At 35.6% G+C, this 16,361-nt stretch overlaps 3 protein-coding genes across 9 annotated transcripts; all 3 read right to left on the minus strand.

The window, feature by feature from the left end:
• Positions 1 to 2,773: 2,773 nt before the first annotated feature.
• LOC112281233 (peroxidase P7) lies at positions 2,774 to 4,863 on the minus strand. Its single transcript, XM_024517515.3, has 4 exons — positions 4,435 to 4,863; positions 4,032 to 4,223; positions 3,725 to 3,890; positions 2,774 to 3,569 (listed from the first exon to the last, which is right to left on the minus strand). The coding sequence occupies exons 1-4, from the start codon at positions 4,672 to 4,674 to the stop codon at positions 3,136 to 3,138; spliced, it is 1,032 nt and encodes a 343-aa protein (XP_024373283.1). The 5' UTR covers positions 4,675 to 4,863; the 3' UTR covers positions 2,774 to 3,135.
• Positions 4,864 to 7,949: 3,086 nt separating this feature from the next.
• Positions 7,950 to 10,754, minus strand: LOC112281234 (uncharacterized). The gene is made up of 3 exons (XM_024517516.3): positions 10,178 to 10,754; positions 8,641 to 8,889; positions 7,950 to 8,160 (listed from the first exon to the last, which is right to left on the minus strand). Exons 1-3 carry the CDS (start codon positions 10,373 to 10,375, stop codon positions 8,119 to 8,121), a joined length of 489 nt encoding a protein of 162 aa, XP_024373284.1. The 5' UTR covers positions 10,376 to 10,754; the 3' UTR covers positions 7,950 to 8,118.
• A 297-nt stretch (positions 10,755 to 11,051) lies between these two features.
• On the minus strand, positions 11,052 to 14,162 carry LOC112281235 (uncharacterized). Of its 7 annotated transcripts, none has more exons than XM_090249967.1 (6): positions 13,958 to 14,162; positions 13,188 to 13,667; positions 12,807 to 12,863; positions 12,594 to 12,684; positions 11,773 to 12,015; positions 11,052 to 11,618 (listed from the first exon to the last, which is right to left on the minus strand). In XM_090249967.1, exons 3-5 carry the CDS (start codon positions 12,851 to 12,853, stop codon positions 11,896 to 11,898), a joined length of 258 nt encoding a protein of 85 aa, XP_090106093.1. In that variant the 5' UTR covers positions 12,854 to 12,863; positions 13,188 to 13,667; positions 13,958 to 14,162; the 3' UTR covers positions 11,052 to 11,618; positions 11,773 to 11,895. The 7 variants fall into 7 exon arrangements, 5 of the variants coding, with proteins under 5 accessions (XP_090106093.1, XP_073389911.1, XP_090106094.1 ...); XM_073533810.2 differs by lacking the exon at positions 13,958 to 14,162 and adding an exon at positions 13,808 to 13,949; XM_090249968.1 differs by lacking the exon at positions 13,958 to 14,162 and adding an exon at positions 13,808 to 13,949 and having other exon boundaries at positions 11,773 to 12,684.
• Positions 14,163 to 16,361: the final 2,199 nt, after the last annotated feature.

The raw sequence follows: 16,361 nt of genomic DNA on the forward strand, positions 1-16,361 counted from the left end.
TGCAAAAAGATTGATTTTTTTTTTGGTGAGGGATACTTGGACTATGTTTTGCTTCTTAGAAACTCTGTAGTTTGGTTAGCAAATCTCGTGAGATTTTTTTTTTTTTTTTTTTTTTTTCTTTTTTCTTCCAGGAATTTTCTTGAGCAATAAATTACTTATAATTTAACTAACAAGCTTCTACTCTTGCAATTAGTGCCGATATAAACAAGATTAAGTCCTCTTTAATCTCATTATCTCTTTTTATTGAGCTATGAGTATTGATCTTGTTGCAACTTCAGTAAAATTGCAATAAAAAAAAAAAAAAAAAAAAAATGTTGGAATAAAGATTAAAGAAAAAATAAGCAAATTGGACTATATAATGAAAATATTGGATTTATGTTATAATCAACAACCTACATGCATCTTCTTATCAAATGTAATAATGATATGAGTATCTTTAATAAGTATGTCAACTAATATTATGTTTTGAATGATAAACAATAATAGACATGTATTTTAAGAAATTACAAGTTGATATAATTTTAAAAATATAATATTAGGAAATTTATTAATTAAATTTGATTTTTTGACTTTTATGTAAAACTAAATATTTAATTCTAAGAAATTCCAATATTTTGTAAAGTATTTTTTTTTTTAATTTCAATTTTTAAATTTTTTAGAATTATTTTCAAAGACTATGCAAATATACCTACAACTTACAAATGATCTTAATAATGCCTAAAAATTTAAAAATAAATAAATAAATAAATATATAGAATCATTAAATGGATCCAAGTATATACTAAATTGATTTGTCCATCCTAACCATCATCAAAAAATGTTTCATTGCTAGATTTCCATTGGTCAAGCACCAATGGAAAATGGTTGGAACCTCAACTAATGATGATGGATGTGTTGATTTAGTAAATGCATGGGCCATTTTAATAATTCCCTGTATATTATTATCTAAACCACTAGCACAATGACAAAAGAAAAAAAAAAAAAACAAATGAGAAAATTTATGCTTTTGTTGTATAGTCATGACTTTAGATAGACTTGTCAAAAGAAAGTATAGTCATATATAACTTATAAAAAAGAAAGTACATAGAAGAAATATATTTATTTGAAAGAAATGTACTAAAATGATTATTGCTAAATACTAAGATTAAGGAGTCTTAAATCAAGACTTAAATTTAAAAAAAGCACTAACAAGACTAAAAGTGGTTTTAGTTTTGCCTCTTTCTCTTTTTCTCTCTCTCTCTCTCTTTCTCTATGTATATGTATATGTATATATATATATATACTAGTTAATTAGAAAGCCATATGAAAGCCTCCTAAAGACCATAAGAGATAGAAGACAAGAGTTCTAAGTTGTACAATGCTTCTATCACAATATTATAGATGCAAACAACTACTTAGAGAAGTTCATTGTCCCATAGTGTACAAACATCTAAAGATCCAATCTAAGTTTATGAAACTTTGTTTATATTTTTTAAAAAATATATTATTCATTTAATATCTTTTCATTTAACTTATTCACTTTTATTTACATAAGTAGCTTTAGTAAATGTTTTATATTATAGAGGATACATGTACTAAATTATTTAGTTTCTAAAGAAACATTACTATACACATTAAATAAAATACAAGAATATAAGAAATAAAATAAAAATACAATCATAATTAAAAATTACATAGTTAGAATTCATAATCATATTAAATTTCTATATTTTTTATATATTTTATTTTATCTTATCATACTAATAGAAATAGGATTTTAAATGATAATAAATTTAACTTAAAAATAATTTGAAGTTTTTATTTATTTTAAATTATTTAAATATATTTATAATTTTTATATTTTTTTTAAAGAAAGAGTAATTTTAGAAATTTAAAAATATTTATCAATTTTAATTTCGTTCATTTAAAATATAAATTTTAAAATAAATTGATTTAAATCCTATTTCTAATACAATTTAAAGAACTTAAGGGCATATTAGAAAATATAAGAAAGTTTTATATGAGTTCTAATTTTATGATTTGTTTATGATTTTTTTATATCAAGTTTTCTTTTATATATATATATATATATATATATATACATATTGTAGTGCTAATCCCACAATAATTTTTCCTAATGCTACTACATGTTTTGCTAATGCGACCATAGGTTTTACTAATGCTACAATAACTTATCACTCACTTAACATATTTCTTTGATTTTTTTATTCCAATCAAAAACGTTGTTAGTATTTACAATACACAATCAAACCATGAAGAAATGGTTGTGGTGGCAAAAGAAAAAAGTAAAAAAGAAAAAACTTGACTAAATTTTGACTAAAATTTTCATAGGTTGCAGTGGCAATATCAACACCTTCTGTATATATATATATATATATATATATATAATCATTAAAATAAATATCTAGAAAATTTAAATACAACATGAATTAATAAAAATAGATAAAAATAAATATTTGGAATGAGATATAATTATTTTAAAGACAATTTCAAGTCTTTTATCATTAAAACATGATAGCTGTTGTATAAAATCTTATAAATACTCATTAGTAAATTTGAGTCAGTATGTCTTTTATAGAATTTTATTTAAGCTAAAATTATCCAGTATTGTGAAGATGTAAAAATCCATACAGCTATATATTTAATATCTGAAAAAAATTAAAATTAAAAATTTACATCAAACAATATAAAATCATTAAATTTAAGTTTTTCAAACTATTTATACACACATTTGATATTTATATAAGGGAATTTAATGTGATAACACACCGAATGATGAACTTAAATCCTCCGAGAATGTTTGATAAGTTCAAATCAACTTCAAATCACAAGTCTTAATGCATACAATCTAATCACAATGAGCACAGCCTGTGCAAGATGCAGTGTTGTTACGTCAACTTTGTTCAGTTTCAAGTTGCCGACCTAAAGTTGTGATGAAGAACTGACAAATAAATATTGGCACTATGAAGTGCGCGAACTTCACCACGGTGACAAAAGTTGATTACGTAGAAGTCCACAATCTTAAGATGTGTCTGGATCCACAGATGGGCAACTGAACCCACAAGTTTGCATGCACAAAATAGCAGGTTGAAAGCCTGTCTAGACTATCGAGACTGCGAAATCCACAGGACTAGGTTAGGTTCCACCCTTAGCATTCACAGAGTTCGGGATCCTGCAGTTGCGGCGAATTTCGCCCTCGCTGTCAGCTTTCACGTGGATGGACGCCATCTTGAGCATCGATGAGACGAAGTCGGTGAAGAATGCGGTCTGGTCCGTGGCATAAAGCTCAACAAGCTTGAGGGTTGTGCCACTGGTGGTTTCCAGCACTTCGTCCGAGAACAGAAGGCCTCGACCAGCCTGCAAATCCTTGTAGTATTGGTTGTCGAAGGTTGTTGGTGTGCATGGGTCGAGAAATGCAGTCTGGTTTCCGTCGCCGCTTTGAGGGCACCTGTTCTGGAGCTCTGCAAGATAGTGCTTCTCCAGGGATGAGTCGGGTCGTCCCGAATTCCCTTGGTTGTAGAGACGTGCCTGGAAGCTAGCGCATCGTGCTATTCCAATCGTGTGCGAGCCTGAGGTATTTGAAAACAGCATGATGCTCTATTCTCAGTTCAATAACCGACTGTCGAGAATTGTGCATATTAAATAAAAGATGAAAAGAGAAAGGGAATTCGATCAACTTCTAGTTAATTCTGCATGTTTAGCGTATTTCCTCCATGTGGAATACCTGAAAGTGCGACAACATCCTTCTTATCAAGTCCCACGGCGTTGAAGCTCTTGATCAGCTGGGGAACATTGAACCTCGGACTAGGAATGGAATTTACTGCAGCCTGTGAGCTAGTTGTGAGTGCATCTCGTCTTCCCAACTCCACATCCCAGAAAGGCCCGCCACTCTGTCATCCGTGCACCCCCCAGAAATAAATTGGGATTCGATTTTCCATACATACCTCGAACCTTGACACTGGCAGAAATATAACAGAATTCAATCCAATTTTGACATCGATCAGTTCAGAACGTAACGCATGACAAAGTACCAAAAACACTGCGTCACGAGCAGCTGCGGCTACAATGTCCGCGCACGATACAGTCTTAGGGCAGGCATCTTCCAGCTGCTGCTTGATTTCATCAATTATTTCAAACCCTCGCGCAGAATTCAAGTTCGGCGCCGCAGTCTTCTCTCCAACGAATCCTGGTCGGTCGTCCAGCAGGTTGGAGCCATCGCATCCCTGCTCGCCACAAACCAACCTCAACCGCCATTCCCGACAATTAATCCACCAGAAAGCTAATATATATATATAACAGCCAACCCATACAGCTCAAACTAAATCAACACTAGGAACAACGTCGGTCTAACGACCCCCATCGGCAAACCGGAACATCACACATCACTCAGATAAAACCATCCACAACGAACTCCACATCAACTTTCGAACGCACATTCACAAAGCAGTCATGAAAGTGTAGCCGCAGAAGTGACGCAGGAGCCCGGGCGTCGCGCTGCATGGCGGCGTGGACGCCGCCTTGCACGATGGCCAATGCATCGGGACACCGAAAGTCATAGTATGCGACGTCGAGCTCCGCGGCACAAATCTTCACCACCACCACCAACATCATCGCAGCAACAGCCTTAAAAATACTGCATCTGGTGAGACATCGCATTCGGTCACCGCTGTGCATGGTGGATCTACACCCCAGAAACGCAATCAATCCAATCTAGACTTGCAGGAAGTGGACGATGGATCAGTAGAATGAATGTGGGTGTCTGTGCTGAGTATACAGTAGCGGGAGAAGGTGAGTGAGGATGAGAGACGAAGAATGGGAGGGAGGATTAAGAATATATATATACATGAATGAATGCATATTTCTATATATATATATATATATATATATATGTGTGTGTGTGTGTGTATGTTCTATTTATTTACTTAGTTAGATTGCATTATTATTATGAAGTGTGCTTGAGTCTAATGCATGGGCTCCATGCATAATAAGTGCACGGCGAGGGTCAAGCTTCGGCTGCTGCTGATGAGTGAGTAACGAGCCTCGCGTCAACTCATAGTGTCCTTGAACAACCAGGATTTTCTCCGTTTGCGACTTTTTTTCTTTCACGTACATTCTTCCGTTCACTTTTTTAATTTAAAATAAAATTTATTTTTTTGTTTGTTTATTTATGAGTTTTGTTTTGCTCCTTTTTGGTGATTAGGTGAAGGTTTGGGATTGCCTGGTTTGAGGACTTCTGGTTTTGTTTGGTTTGTTGAGTTTGATGAATTTATTTGTTTATTTTGTTAATATTTTGAAGTTGATTAGAGATATTGTGATATGTTAATATTTGAGTAAAAGTTTAACATAAAATAAAGAAGTCAACAAGAATTCAGTAGACAGATGTTGTTAGAGAGTACGGTTTCTTAGCATAATGGAAGGGAGATGGAGTTTGACTTTGAGAAATTATTAATTGAAGGCATCAAGGATTAATTTGAAAATTGTGGGTTTTATTTGAAACTGTTATTTTTATTTATCTTTATTTAGCTTTGGATGATAGTTATAAGTAGCGCCCATGACTTTTAAGCCCATCTTTAATGCCTTAAATTAATATTATCTGAAAATTGTGCTCTACTTTCTCTCTATTCTCTTGATAAATTGTATTCTTTAATGGTTTTTGCAACACTCTCTTATTAGCTTCTCAATTTTTTGTTAAAAATAAAACTGATTTATTCTCACACTCTAATACACTTATTAATTTAAATTAACTTGACTTCAAAAAAATGATCACTAAAAGTTATAAACAACTCTTTAATTAATTGTTTAATCATTGGTCTGCTTGACTTTTCTTAAAAAAATTTCTCTAAGACATATTCCTCTTTTAATGCCCCCTACCATAATAGTTTTAACATTCTTAAAGTATACATATATTATTGTTATATAGTGAAGCAATTTTTTTTCTGTTATATAAGAATAATTTTTTATATATTTTTGTAATTCAAATAAAAAAATACTTATTTTAGTATTTAAGTTATATGAAGAATTTGCAGAAGATCATTCTCATTTATTACACGCTAAAATTTTGTTGTTCATAGATAAATTAATACATTTTAAATTAACTTAATATTTTATAATACTTGAATTAATTAAGTAATATATATTTTTTTATTTATATAGAAGCTCTTATACTTTATGAATTACTCTCTTGCATGAAGAAGAGATTAAATAATGATCTTATGTTATATATATATATATATATATAAAAGGAGTTTTCTATATTATATTTTTAATTTGTAATATTTTTGAATATTAGAATTTGGTTTTCTTATTGAATGTAAGGTTTTAACTCTTGTATAAAAAATCTCCATATTTTATTAAAAATTTAGATTACCTTCTAATTAAATTCATTATATTTTTGTTATTTTCTATTAAATTTTAGAAAGTAAAGTTACAAATACATTTATGTTTTGATCTTTATAAAACAGTTGTAAAATTATTTATTTACCTTTTTTTTTTCCAAAGATGCAATTATTAATACTTTTATAGACATATTAAATTAAAGAAACAATATAATTTATTTATCAAATACTTCATTTTAAAATTTCTCAATAATTTTATTGTAAATTTAGTTCAAATAAACTGACCTCTGTGACACTTAAATATTGAAGTGCCTTTAGAATAATTTACAATCATATATATATATATATATATATATACACACACACACACACAAACCTATATAATATTTTATTTATATTAAATGTTTTATCTTAAGTCTTAGTGTTATATTCACTTGTTTCTATGACACCTCTGCATTTTTTTAATTTTTTGAATATTTAATATTAAATTTTTGTTTAAAAGGTATGATTAAAAAACAGTAGATTTTTACTTTTTGTAACAAAGTTTTTTTAGTATTATATATAAAAAGATTCTCTCTAAATAATTTTCAAAAAAGTATTTAAATAAAATACTAAAACCTACTCTTTTCTAAACTAAATCTTGTGCACTCCATTCCTTGTTTCTTTGATACGACTACCAAACTTCTCTTTCTCTTCGTTACTCCAAACATTTTCTGTAAATGATAAGAAGGCATCAAAACTTCACACATGAAATCATTCCTCCCCCTACGCAGTTGGCAGAACTTTTTAATCCAAAAGGTCTTGTTTAGCGCAGCATTAACTCAACAATTGTTCTGGTTGCCACAAAGTACCAAATATATATATATATATATATATATAAACATATATGTTTGTCCAGTGCTGTTCAATTGTCAAGCTGTGTACCGACCATGACTTTTCACATCAAATCTGGCAGACGACCATGTAAAGCCCCCTGCAAACAGGACAGAAAAGCATCATAGTTTTCTGATGCAAAAAAGCTGAACAGCATTTGCACCTCCAAGTGGTTGAAGCTCTCAAGTACGCACAACACTGAAGATCCATGGGACAAACTACTTTCATGGCACACTTATCTGGTAATTAGGTAGCATATCTTTCTTCTTTCCTTTTCATTGTAACTGAAACCTAATTGCTCAGGTGTTCCACATTAACAGTTCTATCCTTGTTGCTGGACATTTAGAGAGAAGATAATAAAGAAAGAAAGTATTAGTTTGACTGTCATAAAGTGACGCGCTGATGTGTTTTCCTAAGTATAAGGGTATATACATATATCGTTGGAACTTCAAATCCTGGAGAAAGATGGGTGTGAGTACGAGCTGACGAGAATGCACCAGCTATGCATGCTCCAATGGGTGATTCAGTTACATCCTGTTTTGGCTCACACAAGTAATTGACATGCACCCACGTTGTATAATTTCTACGCTAATGAGAAAATTTAGGATTGCAAGAAAGACAAACCTTTCGCAGCACAAATTCTCCGGCTAAATTTCTCAGCTGATCACATGTATCGAGTACACAAAGGTTTACATACTGAATCCAGATTATGTAGCATCCAGAATACTGCTAATGGTCCACTGCGTCAACAGTCCTCTGCAGGAATCGATTATTTATATTGCAATTTACATCTGGTGCTGTTCCTTAAGAAGCAACAGAGATACACTCACATTTGACAAGCTACATGTGAAACTATCAACTACCGTAGATCTTAATGAAGACGTGAAGTCAGTCGCTTGCGTCACATATATCAGTGCAGCGCCTTCCTTAGTCGAAAGCCCGCAAATTCATTCTGCCATACATTGAAAAAAGCGACGTTGAGACATTGGTATAATGAGCTATCTTTTCAGCTTTCTTTTTGCTGATGACATGCAAAAAGCAGCAGGCATGGATATAGATGGAAAAACAGATCTATCTCTTGTTACTTTTTTGATATGGCCTGGCCTATGATGACTGTATTTAAGAAGCTAGGTAAAAACCTAGTTTGAGCCGTCATATCTTTAAGAACGAGATTCAAGACTTGAAAAAATAGTCCACTAGTGGTTTTATACCATAGAAGGAGACTCATGCTATCCATTCTGAAAGGGCTGCTGAAAATCACCCAAAGTCGACCATAGATTATGAACTCAGATAGTCCATATGTCTATTGTGAAACAGGAAAAATTTACACACGTCCTGAACAGATACAGCCGAGGAAATTACTACTAGATAAAAGTTATCTCAAAGCTACATCAGGGGTGCATTGTAGTGATTGAGCTTCGAAGAAACTTACCAAGTTGGGAATGTGAATTCCTGTGTCAGCGTCATGGGAGGAACACTTTGGAGGTGTCTCGAATACGGCAAGCGCTAGTCTCTTTGTCAAGACACCGACCTCGAGGTAGATGTAGGGTGTAGCTGGAACATCCACATATATTCCTGTCACTGGCAACCAAACGAAAAGCTGCTTTGTCTCGATTCCATTTAAGTTACTGATGGTGCCAAACTTCAGCTGTCCCGTAATGTTACGGCTGTAGTATGCCAGCTAAAATTTAATTGCACAAGAGACCAATCAAACAGATCCATGTCAGTATTGATTATACGTGCATAATCAATTGGCATACGCTCAAGAATGCAAGCACAGACATCCAATTTATCGTATACTCTGCACAGAACGACCCGACGGTCATGATGACAAACTTTAATAACGAAACCACATTCATCACAGGACTTCCTTCAGACCTTCAGTTCCATGAAAGATTTGAGTTTTTGACGACCGCTTGGACAAAATTCACCGCAAATGATAAGGATCCCTACTTCCAGTGGCTCAAAAAAGAATAATCATTGACCCAGGTTTGACACCATGAGATAATAATTATTTATCTACTCATTATCTATCAAGTGTCAGGCACCTGTCGGTTATAAAAGCCCTAACAGGCGTCTTTTGAAATCATATTCCAAAATGTGTATGAAAGAGGAGTAAAAACGAAGACAACGGCATCGTGCAATGATAGCATGTCTGCACTTGATTGCGGCAATTGAAGAACTCGGCAGTTTCCTGACCAAAGTTTACTACAGAAATTACCAAGTGCACGCACGAAAGAAATAGGTCAACCCTCAAATATAATTCTAAATCTGAAATCAGGTTAAAGAAGCACACAAAAAGATCAGTCCTGAAATTAATCGAGATGACAGTTGCACCCATCTCAACCGTACCCTTAACGCTGCACTGCATGCCTGACGACTTTAACCAGTAGGTCCAAAACTCAAGTACTGTACATAATTGTATAGTCAAAATTACCGCAAGCCAAATTATTTCTAATTTCAAATACACGCATATTCAATCCCTCGCTGTCTCTAGTGGCCAACACTTGATCGCACGTTGATATATCCCCTCAAAACAAGAATCGCGAAAAACAGAAACAATAACAGAGAAGTTCTGCACACTGTCAAAACAACACTTCATAGAACTGAAGATTAATCACCACGCAAAGCAATCCTCACTGCAGCGGTAGCTGAAGAGGGATCGAGCAACTTCACAAAAGGAGAGAAACAATCTCACCCACTCGTATGAGCCAATGTGAGCACCCAAGATCTCACACTTGAAGAACCCAAAAAGACAACGAAACGGATAAATCAAACGCCACGATCCATCCCAACGCTACAACCATTTGGTCAAAACGATCTCATCGGTATCGCATCACAAGGTCCCCTCACTCTTCCCAAACTACGCAACGAAACCAAGAACGTCACCATTACTCTCTCTCTCTCTCTCTCTCTCTATCTCTCTCGCTCTCACCACCAATACAGCATCAGACAGCAATTCCACACACCTGATCCTCAATCTTTGCGTAGCAAGAGCTCTGCAGCGCAACGCAAAAGTCACCGTCCTCGCTAATGGAGTAGCTCTTCACGGAGCTCGGGAGGAGTCCTACTGGCAGCCCGTGCTTCTCCAGCTCCTCGACGACGGAATCCGCAGTCACCATGGCCGCCCCGAGCACCAAAAGAAGGGGAAAAATCGCAGGGTTCATCGTGGAGGCTCGGTGGGTTGTTGCTCCAGGTGGAATCGTCGCAAATTCCCGCAAGAATCGATCGATGGGAGACGCAGATGATGCAGGAAACCAGAAGAAGCCAAGCTTTCCTTCGTGTTCGGCTGCTGCTGCTGTTGCTGCGGCGTCGTCGAACGCAGCTCATCCAGGTCCTCTTCCACATCCTTACTTCGTTATTAGTCTTCGTTCGGGACCTGGATGTTTTGCCGTGTGAACGGCGACAATATTCATCGAGACTTGTTTGCTCCACTGTCCTGATGCATCGTTTTTGCCACGTGCTTTGGGTGAGTGGGAACGTGGGAACGTGGGAACGTGGAGTCGACGGTGAGGTTTCATTTGGGTTTGGGTTATATATATACACAAGTGGAAACCCATACCATTGGCCACGAGAAAGTTGTAAAATTTTAATTAGTGATTGCTTAGTTAAAGATTTTCCACTCTTAAAGAAATATTGACCAAGAAAAAAAAGTATATATATATATATATATATATGTATTTATGTATAAAAATGGAACACTTCCACACACTAGTGGAATGTAAATATATAATAAATATGAATCATGTTTGCCAATTACATTGAAAAAGGAACACTTCCACACACTATAAGGAAGATGTTGCGTTTCTGCAGGAGGTTGATAGCATAATTCTCAAGCATGTGTAGTGCATAAAAAAAATAGACCAAACCTTCAATTAAACAAAGAGAAAATATAGGTCACATTACACATGATCTTTACTTGATCAAATTGTGAAGTATAAAATGGAATTCCAACACCTTGAACAAATATACTAATAGATCTGAGCTTGGACCTTGCGAAAGCCTAGTTGAGCAGCTGAAGTTCATGTTTGGCGACGATATTAAACCTTCAGACCTTCAATTTGCGCACTAAGCTGAAATACTCCACCACTCCTCCTCCGCCCTCTTCAAATTCTACAAATGATTGCTAAATTTGAAAACATCAGTCCTAGAACATGAGGATCTATTGATGAATATGGGTGCCTCCAAAAGCATATCCATGTACACGAAACTTCGTTTACTTCAGTGTGAGTGTGCGATAGAGAGATAGAATGAGAGGTAAATAGAGAAGTTCAGTAAATACAAAGATAAAAGACCTGAGATTTAGACTTGTCTTGTTTCACTAACAGTAGTTCCAATGGATTCCCTTACTCTTCCATATAAGATTTTCTACTCTCTATGAGTTCCATGACCCATGACCCATTTGTAAACCTGATCAGAAGAAACACACACAAAAATCGCATTAGCTAGAGTGGTTTACAGAACAATAGCACGGGTTTCACAAATTCCAGCTGCAAGAAACGATAGCAAAGCCACAATCGTCTTGCATAATTTAATCGAAAGCATGGATGTTCAAGGCGTAGACCTTCCAATTTTACACTTGTACATTGACATTCAGGACAAAGATGCTTGTCGCAGATGTAAACTCGATCTCGGTTCTGCACCAATCTTGTCCACCATCAACGCCATATGTGGGACACTGAACATTCTAATGCACAGTTTTTTGACGCTTCAGCTTGCGACTCATGGTCAAAGACGCATTCCAAGTTTTTGCTTTGCAGAAAGCCACTCGCTCTATCAAGCAGGCACTGTGAAGGACATGAAAAACCTGCAAGTTTTGAAACTTTTTTGGTGAGCTCTCTGACAAAAGACGTTTGTAAACCAAAAAAATGTTCATGAGGAATATCAAAGCTCCTTCATTCAAACGCCGTCAATTTCTTAAAAACTGGTTTAATCATGCATTTCGTTCCGTCATGGGAGGCTCCATGGAAACTACAGATGAAGTTGATCATGCGCGGACCAATGAAGAAATCATGAAAACTGTTAACTCAGGAAAACGGTACTCTAACGCTTGTACTCTTAGCAACGTGGTCCATGTAGGTTGCCATCTGATCATATATATATATATATATATATATATATTTATATATATCAAGATTAAACAGTGTCCCTGTTTGTTACTTCCTTCTAAGTGTGAGACATGTGACCGCTTCCTGCTGCTAGAGGCAGTGAGTGCGATGTTAGTGGCGCGTGGATGACTCAGTGAAGCTAGCACTGCGAAAAGCTTATGATCCGCTTGTGGAAATGTTGAAGCAATCAATGCAATGTAATTTCGTCTCAGTTCCTGATCGTTTCAGCAGCGTCGGGTTCACATCGTCGATGGCAAGTGCCGATAGGTGGGTCCACCTTGCTGTGAGCTTCAAACTCATCCGACGAAAAAAAAACTTCTTTTGACTCGCCACCCGTTCCATTACCCCAACTTCCCACTTCGGCCCACCTGTCTTGGAATGAAGCTGTTGTTAGACACGAACGTACTCCATTCTTATGTTGATCAAAGCATTTTCTAATCAAGACCGGTTGAACACATACTACATACTGCAACACATACACCGCACTCACTGTCTTGGGTCAGATCCACTTGAATGATCTGCCCCCGCCCACTCCATCGCACGCCACCTGTCATTTTCACCCCCGCGCAACCACTCACCAACCACTCAACAACCTTCATAACCAAACACCCCTGGTCGTTGTTATACTTAATCAATACGAACATATATGTGTAGATCGTGTACTATATGATACCCAGGACTCCTCCCGCTCTCCCCACAAAAAATCAAGCTACAAACTCAAGCTCGCATAGCCAGAAAAGTGATCCTCCCCTACTGGTGAAGATCCTGCAGCGGGGAGGATTGCGAAAGCCCCCATCAGCTCAGCTCCCATCAATTCACAGCACAGTACACAATGGCGATGGCAATTGTGGCAGGGACTGTGTCAACGAACCTGGTATGTAGGAGAGCAGGTTGGTGAGCAAGTAAGGTGGCAATAAAGAACCCAAATCAATTGAGAGCCCCTCCCTCTCCCTTCCCTTTCGCAAGGCCGCACGCTCTCTCTCTCTCACACATACAACCTCAGCGGCACTGAGCTACTGCTATGAACTGGGTGACCAACGAAAAAAAGCGGTGGGCTTTTTTTGTTGGGTTCCGTTGCCGGATTGCAGTTTTTTCGGCGATGGCCTTGCAATTCCTTCGAAATGATGCCTTAACAACCGCGCTCGCGCAATCGGTGCCCTCCATCGCTGCTACCAAGGCTGCTGGTTGGTGGTGTTGTGCGGAACCCCGCTGCGTGCGTCCGTTCTCGCTCTCTTGCTGTGTCCCATATGATACCGACATTCACATACCCTGCCAGGCACTATCAACCACCAAACCACAACCACCTGTGCCTGAAGGATCGGCCATCACGCACCCCAAAGTGGAAGCTCGTCTGCAAAACCCACCCACAACACAAAACAAACACACATTCCACTGTCAGAGACCATTCTATCACTGTCATTGCAACATCGTATTCACCTCAACATTCGCCTAGCAACTTAGCATTCCTCTTCGCAATCAACTAATTCATACCGAGCTCTGTCCCTCCCTCCATGCACATTCCAAGGGCTACTTCATGCTCTACACTAGGCTCACAAAAACACAACTGCTAGTCACTTCATTAACACCTTCACATTATATCCAAGCATCTGCATCCCACACATTCTGGACTTTACAACTTACCCATGAAAAACTCAAACCAGTAAGCTTGTGCCACAGCAGATCTCAATGCAGCTACTGACGTGCCGTCCAATGTGAAACTGCATATCGTCTTCTTCTTCACGGGTGATGCATTGCAAAACCCACGTCAGTCATCGAGTGACATCACTGCAGCACTAGTTACCTCCGCCCATTACTGGTTTTGGCACCCCCAACCAAAAACCCTGCCAAACCATGCACTAAATTTTTAAACTTCATCGTCCATCAGAACAAGTGCACAAACTACAACCTTGTGTCCACTCCCGTCCCACTCTAAATAATCAAAAACTTCAAGTCCTGATTTCTCAAGGGTGCCGGGACAAAGTGGAGGGGTTGGCAAAGAAGTAATTCTCAAAATCCTAATAACTCCAACAACCCCAACCATTTTGCATCCCCAAGTTCTCAAAGTTACCTCTCAATAGCAAATCAAATTGCATTTTTGTCCTTTTATCTTATATCCAAGTTATTTTATATAATAGATATGGTTATGAGATTGAGTAACAAAGCTAGGAGTGGACGCTAAAAATTGAGAAGGCTACGATGAAAATTACGAACGGGGGGTGAAAAGAGAGAAGGTGTACCAAGATGGAGATTAAAAATGAAGGGAGTTGGAATAAGAGTTGAGAACAAAGGGAACAGGGGCTAGGAACAAGAAGAGTGTGGATGATTGTAATGATGGTTATTATAGGAGTGAATCACTTTAGTAAAATTTTGAGTTGCTTTAATATTTGCTTATATAAAACTTATATAAAATATGTGCAACAAACTCTATTCTTAAATGCAAAGAGCTTTGAAATTAATACTCTATAAGAAGATATTTTAAAGTCAATTTAACCAAAAGAAAGTCATAAATATACTATAGATTAGATATCACAAATCTAAGAAAAAACTAAACTTATACAAGAATCACATACAACCTTGCAAATTAAGACTTTGTGATTCATCTAAGAGTTGTCAACATTCTATTAGTATGAACATGTTGCATCAAATAACTTCTATAGTAAAAATATCATAAATGAACCTAAGCTCTTAAAACTTTTAGTGATCAATGAAATACGATTCAAGCCTCGTCAAGACATGGCTCGTTTAATTTGATAAATTATCAAACTCATAGAATAAAAAAAATTAATACATAGCATTTATTATACTTTCTCCATTGTCCTTAAAATAAGATTCTTTTTAAATAATAATACAAAAAAACTTTGATATTGATTATTAACAAATTTTGAAAATAAATTTGATCATCTGCAATTCAAATCATTCAATTTGACAAATTCTAGCTAAATACTTCAATTGATCTAATTTATGTTTAAAAAATGCTAATAGAAATCATGATTCATCCATGATTCATTCGCAAGAAGGTTTTTGAGAAATAACATTTAGCACAACAGTCCTATAAGGAATTTAATAGGTTGTCTCCTCTACCATCAAAGTAGTGTATTTAGAGGGGGCTAAGAAGTGTCTTACTAAGGACAAAGACTTTGATTGCACTATTGTTGTGTTTAGAAGATCTCTATATATCAAAATCTATAGAAATAATACCAATCTTATTATACCTCTTATGGGCATTCACTTCATTAAGAATACCTATTACTACATAAGATGCATTGTAGTGATTATCTCTAGAAGGCCTTTTGTAATTGAGACATACTTGCCTCATATAAATGCCCTTGTTGTAGCATGGTTTCTTAGAACAGAGGCAGACCTTAGTATTCTATATTAACCCTTTGGTACTTATAATTTTATAAGAAAGATCTCACAGACATGGTTTCAAAGGATAGATTAGCTATCCATAAATATAGGGGATAAGTATTATAATCTTTTGTTCCTATTTGGCTTTGACTTATGAATGGAGATTGATGGATAGATACTTATCTTGTCTAGTTGAATTTATGATCTTATTCTAAAGAATTATACCACATATCTTATAATTGTATATTATGTAATCATTCAGTTTGTTTCAGTTCATCACATTTTTGCAATGCAATATATTAGATTCTTTAAAAATAAAAATGAAACCCTCTTGACTTTAACAACAATTGTATTGCATATATAATTATGATTGGAGCAACTAGATAGATCTTACATTTGATGTTCTATTAATAAAAAAATTATTAAGTAGAAATTATGATTAAATATCAACTATATAGCTTATAGAATTAAAAGACAATTATAAGTCAAAACATAAGTTATCAGATAAAGAAAGTAATTGAGATGAGAGCTAGTAATAAAACTAGGAGTAGAGGTTGAGAATGAAAGAGGTTTAGATGAAAATTAAGATCATGGAAGGAGGGTATATTAGAATGGAAGTTGAGAACAGACATAGCAGGGGTTGAAAATGAAGAGGTCAAAATGAGAGCTAAGAAGAAAAAGAAGAAAGGTCGGGAAT

This window comes from Physcomitrium patens, chromosome 4, assembly GCF_059467195.1.
Source record: "Physcomitrium patens ecotype Gransden chromosome 4, ASM5946719v1, whole genome shotgun sequence".
NCBI lineage: Eukaryota > Viridiplantae > Streptophyta > Bryopsida > Funariales > Funariaceae > Physcomitrium > Physcomitrium patens.

Bases quoted from the DNA above. Each gene is read 5' to 3' on its own strand.
- LOC112281235 (XM_073533808.2), bottom strand. From the start codon at position 12,960: ATGTTCGTATTGATTAAGTATAACAACGACCAGGGGTGTTTGGTTATG. The intron at 12,685-12,806 runs GTGAGTGCGGTG...ATTCCAAGACAG, and splicing joins AGTGGATCTGACCCAAGACA to GTGGGCCGAAGTGGGAAGTT.
- LOC112281233 (XM_024517515.3), bottom strand. From the start codon at position 4,674: ATGCACAGCGGTGACCGAATGCGATGTCTCACCAGATGCAGTATTTTT. The intron at 3,891-4,031 runs GTACTTTGTCAT...CACGGATGACAG, and splicing joins CTCGTGACGCAGTGTTTTTG to AGTGGCGGGCCTTTCTGGGA. The intron at 3,570-3,724 runs GTATTCCACATG...CAAATACCTCAG, and splicing joins GGATGTTGTCGCACTTTCAG to GCTCGCACACGATTGGAATA.
- LOC112281234 (XM_024517516.3), bottom strand. From the start codon at position 10,375: ATGAACCCTGCGATTTTTCCCCTTCTTTTGGTGCTCGGGGCGGCCATG. The intron at 8,890-10,177 runs GTGTGTGGAATT...ATTAAATTTTAG, and splicing joins ACGCAAAGATTGAGGATCAG to CTGGCATACTACAGCCGTAA. The intron at 8,161-8,640 runs GTAAGTTTCTTC...AATGTATGGCAG, and splicing joins GAATTCACATTCCCAACTTG to AATGAATTTGCGGGCTTTCG.